The 4627-nt window shown below is 51.4% G+C and overlaps 1 protein-coding gene across 1 annotated transcript; it reads right to left on the bottom strand.

The window, feature by feature from the left end:
• Positions 1–1127: 1127 nt before the first annotated feature.
• On the bottom strand, positions 1128–4342 carry LOC141935090 (ubiquitin carboxyl-terminal hydrolase 42-like). The gene is made up of 10 exons (XM_074851044.1): positions 4282–4342; positions 3969–4169; positions 3398–3508; positions 3228–3321; positions 3018–3085; positions 2786–2856; positions 2166–2248; positions 1806–1917; positions 1331–1471; positions 1128–1151 (listed from the first exon to the last, which is right to left on the bottom strand). Exons 1-10 carry the CDS (start codon positions 4340–4342, stop codon positions 1128–1130), a joined length of 966 nt encoding a protein of 321 aa, XP_074707145.1.
• Between the last annotated feature and the right edge of the window lie 285 nt (positions 4343–4627).

Genomic DNA, 4627 nt, shown 5'->3' on the forward strand with positions numbered 1-4627 from the left:
AGCCGCCTGCATGCTGCCAGCCGCCCACTGGCTCAGGAAGGAACGGGCATAGGAGACTGCCCATGAGGAAGAAGCCCTTTCTCCAAGTTCCAAATCCAAGCGCCTCCTCTTGGGTTCAGTCATTGTCTTGGAGCTGTTTCTACAACAGAGAAAAGACGTAACCGCGATTACAAGTCAGGGTCCGCAGTATCGTGTCTGGACTTCAGTGTGTAAACGTACCTCTTCTGTAACTTCTGCTTTGTTCCTGATTCTATTTTAGTTTACACTTACTGGTACAGATCACATGGACAGAATTGCTTTATGCTCCCGTCACTTTTAAATACTAATGCCAACTAAAAATTTTAAAAAGACCACCCTGTATAGCTTCAGCCGTGGTCTTCTCACCAGGTCTGCCTCTGGTGGAACAAGACCCCGCCTTTACACCCCCTACAGCCTCCGTTTCGTAGAACCATGGAATGGCTTGGGCTGGAAGGGTCCTTAAAGATCATCTAGTTCCAACCCTCCTGCCACGGGCAGGGACACCTTCCACTAGACCAGGTTGCCCAAAGCCCCGTCCAACCGGGCCTTCAACACTTCCAGGGAGCGGGCAGCCCCAAGCTCTCTAGACAACCGCTTCCAGTGTCTCACGACCATCACAGTAAAGAATTTCTTCCTTAGATCTGATCTAAATCTACCCTCTTGCAGTTTAAAATTGTTACCCCTCATCCTATCCCTACACCCCCTGACAAAGAGTCCCTCCCGTCTTTCCTGTAGGCCCCCTTTAAGCACGCTTCTCTACATGAGCCAGCTTCAGATAGCAGACAAGTAGCAGTTTACACCAGGGCAGCAACCTAAAGCCCACAAGGAGAGAGCAGGACTGATGGGGGGTAGTTCAGGTTTGACAGCGCTGAAGGACGCAGGAAGTAGTTGTCTCCCATGGCAGAAACACAGAAACAGAAAGAGGAGGAGAAGAAAAAAAGCAAAGCCAGGAAAAGGAGATGTATTCCGAACACATGTTAAGACTTGTTTTTACCTGACATAAAACAGTAAATAGGCTTGCTGACTGAGGACTGTGTCGATGTCACAACCACCCACAAAATCATCTTCCATCTCATACCACAGCCCATCGCTGGCCTGTAAAAAAGGCGTCAATATCTGGAGATGAACCGCGTCTTTTCTCAACAAAAACACAGGCAGAAAACGACAGAGCCAAGAGTCCATCAGAACAAATCCAATCCAGCCCCTAAGGAGACCTTCTCCCCCAAAACCTTGGCTGCCAGTAACACTGCCACGAACATTTGTCTTCCCCAGCACACATTCTTCCCTGGTTTGGAAGGAAGCTGCTCTTTACCTTTACGTAGCAGTAGTAGTGTCCTGTGTCGCAGCTGTCACCGCCATGTACCAGGACAGCATATAAGGAGTAGAGGAGCGGTTCTCCGGCTGTCTCAGACATGTACGGGTGAAGATCCAAGTGCTCGGGATACTCCACAACCTACGGAGAGACCAGGAGGGCTCAGGCATGATCCTGAAATACTCCAGGAAATAACCTTCCAAGACCAGCGCCCAGAGGTGTGCAAACACATCTTTGGGGCTCATGAACACTTGCTGTTCCCTAAAGCAACATGTCATGGTCTGGGGGGCAGGAGACTGTTCTCGGCCAAAGCAGCTCTGTCGGAGCAGAGTACGTGCTTGTCTTCCCACGGGAACTCTCCTCTCCCCACAAGGAAACATGAAAAACTCCACATGAACCGCTTGTGAAAGAGCGCACTGCCTCGGCAAATCTCCTGCTCCAGGAACATAAAGTGGCATCCCAACTGCCTACACACCTTGCTGATCTTGCTGCCGGTGAAAAATTCAAATCTCTTCAGACACACCGTGAGAACCTTGGGCGCGCGGTGGACTGTAAACCTCTTGGAGGCGGTAACCATCTTGTCACACCTGGAAAGCAAGCAGAGAGCCAGGTGCTGAGATGCGCCCTGTCTTGCCCCAAGAAGGCCAGACAAGCTTTCACGGCTCACACATCCTCACGCTATTTTAAGGCTGTTCAGTGCCATAAGGCCATATCAGAAAAAAGCTGCGTCTCATTACGGTGCATTAAACCTGTGTGAAAAGATGACTTATGAGAGATGACACGCAGCGCCTGCACGCACGATCTAGCGCCAATATGTCGCTAGTAGCTGTCTTACCTGCTGCATTTAAAGCAGTTTTCGCCGCCCAGCTTCTCCGGTTTCACAAAGTCCTGCAGAGCTGCGGGGACAGATGAGGCTGCCTGGAGGAGTGAGAAAGGAGAGCGCTGAGCTGCGGGAGATACTCTCGCCCAAACACTGACTAGGAGTGCACACAAAACCCCAGCTAGATGATGCTCAAGCAGTGTCCAGGAGGAGGCAGAAAGAGGGTGTTACGCTCGACATTCCCCTCATTTCCCAGGGATTGCCAGGGCTACCAAGAGCTCCATCTCTGCGCCACCGCTCCGTTGAGCTACCGATGGTGTGCAGGGTCATCAGTCACGAAAACAACACAACCCACCAGCCTAGGAGCCAGACGGGTGCTGAGGGAGGGCAAAGGGAAGAAGGAGGAGACTACATCAAGGGTGCAGGGAGGGAAGTGAGGGCTTGCTCAGCTTAAGGCCAGCACCTACAGGGAGACCACTGCCACGGCCTCCCCAGGAGGACACCGTCCATTCCACATCCCACCCACCACCAGGCTCTCTGGTGTTCGCAGGATACACTTCTAAGTCACCTCTGTTGATTCTGGAAAGCTACAAGGGCCTTGGGACATCTTGAAGGACAGCTGCAAAGCCTCTTACTTCTGTATCCAAAGGAACATCCAGGAAGGCCTCGTAGGAATCGGAAACCGCGCTGCAGCTCAAGCACGTGACTGGAAGGCAAATGGAAATGCTCAGCGATAGGGGAAGGCAACTGACTGTGCCCGTTTACGTCCTTCAGAGCTACTACGCCAGTCACACCACCAGCTGTTTCTCACAGGCAGACAGAAGGACACAGACAATTCCAAGGAGAGCAATGGTTGTGGAAAAGTACCTCTGGATCTCAGAAAGCCCCCAAATATTTGATGGACAACGGTATCTGATTGCGAAGCAAAGTCCAAGCTGGAAATCAATGGTAAGGCAGAGAGTTAGCTCTTCCCAAGAGTTTTGCTCTGTCTGTAAGCTCGGGGCATAGGGCTTCCTTGATGGGAGTGCATCAAGGTGTCCAAAGGGCTCATTGAAAAGGTGATTTGTTTGTACTTACTTGCTCAGACAATCTCTCTGCATGGCATCGACAGTGCAGCGTAAGAATTCATGGGCATCTTCCTGCATGTCAGCCTCGAAATGTTCTCCTATTCCTACGAAAGAAGAAGTTAGTAGTTCTCTCCTACAAGAATGGAAGAAAAACCTGTAAAAGCACCTGAAATGGCTTACGTCTGAGAACCCTGATGATAGCCCAAGGCTCGATGGCAGTGCCTGAGGAATGCAGGACCGTGTGAACGTGCTCTTCCATACTGCACATGACGCAGAAGCCTTGCCGACGACCTGAAGAGGGAGGGAGGGAGGGAGGGAGGGAAGGCAGGAGGGAGGGAAGGTTCTCAGGTTAGCAAAACACCCATAGCGAGCGATGGGAAACCTAATGGAGATCTTGACGTTGTAAGAACAGTCTCCACCCTCTTCTCCCAAGGTACCAATGTCCCAACAAACCCGGGAGACTTTAGTGCATAGAAAACGTTCTTCAGAGGCATGCTGAACTGTCAAAACTTTTCTGTGCCACAAGCAAAGAGCGTTTAACTTGCAGGAGCGGGGACTAAGACCCAGGGCCAGGAAGAGGTGCCTTTCTGAAGGCACGAACAAGCAGCTTCGAGGCTCGAGTGTTCAAAGAACACCCAGTGCGGGGGTTGAGAAAGAAGGGCTGCTTTTCTCCTAAATCCGATTCCAGATTCTGGGAATCCCTGGGAAGTGCCCCACAGATTTACAGAGAGATGTTCCTAAAAGCACTCACACGACTGGCTGTGCTCCCGAGAGAGCAGGTAGTTGGCCAGAGGGGGCGTGTACGTCAGGCACTGCAGGACGGAGTTGATGAAGCACGTATTGCCCAGGTTGTACAGTCCCGCTCCAGCTCTCTGCCGCTGCTGCCATTCCATGCAAATCGTCTCTGGGACAAAGGGACGTCTTTGTGGCAGAGCCATCTCCTCGGCAATGACTGCAGGGAAAGGACATTTGAAAAGAGATGACACGATATGGTTACATGAAAGCCTATTGATAAAGTCGAGTTCTTTACAGGAGCACCCAGTACAACCAGCTCTACATCCAACCCAGAAGCACCGCCAGAAGCTGCCATGGAAATATACGGGTCAAGAAACAGTTTTGGAACATCGCCTGTTCCCCTGCTGACTTTGCCAGAAGTCCAACAAGCCCACGCCCCGATTTCTGTGCCTTGGGCTACCTTCCTTTCCCTCCGGAGTCTGGAATTGGAGTCCCAGCTCAAGTGTTCCCTCTTCCTGATTGTAACATGGCGAAAACAAGCAAGTCTCTAGCCCAGAAGGTGACCCCACTGATGTCAGATCTTTCTACGAGCAATGACGCCTTTCAAAGGCTCGTACTAGCGGCACAGGAGTGATGAGACACATTTTCCTGTGTTTCATTGAAAACGCCTGGGTC

Source organism: Strix uralensis, chromosome 26, assembly GCF_047716275.1.
Source record: "Strix uralensis isolate ZFMK-TIS-50842 chromosome 26, bStrUra1, whole genome shotgun sequence".
NCBI classification, from domain to species: Eukaryota; Metazoa; Chordata; class Aves; order Strigiformes; family Strigidae; genus Strix; species Strix uralensis.

What these genes read in the sequence shown, in the direction of transcription:
- LOC141935090 (XM_074851044.1), bottom strand. Translation starts at nt 4,342, where the DNA reads ATGTTCCAAAACTGTTTCTTGACCCGTATATTTCCATGGCAGCTTCTG. An exon ending in GCTTCTGGCGGTGCTTCTGG is followed by an intron (nt 4,170 to 4,281) that starts GTTGGATGTAGA and finishes CTTTCCCTGCAG; the next exon opens with TCATTGCCGAGGAGATGGCT. An exon ending in CAGAGAGATTGTCTGAGCAA is followed by an intron (nt 3,086 to 3,227) that starts GTAAGTACAAAC and finishes ATTGATTTCCAG; the next exon opens with CTTGGACTTTGCTTCGCAAT.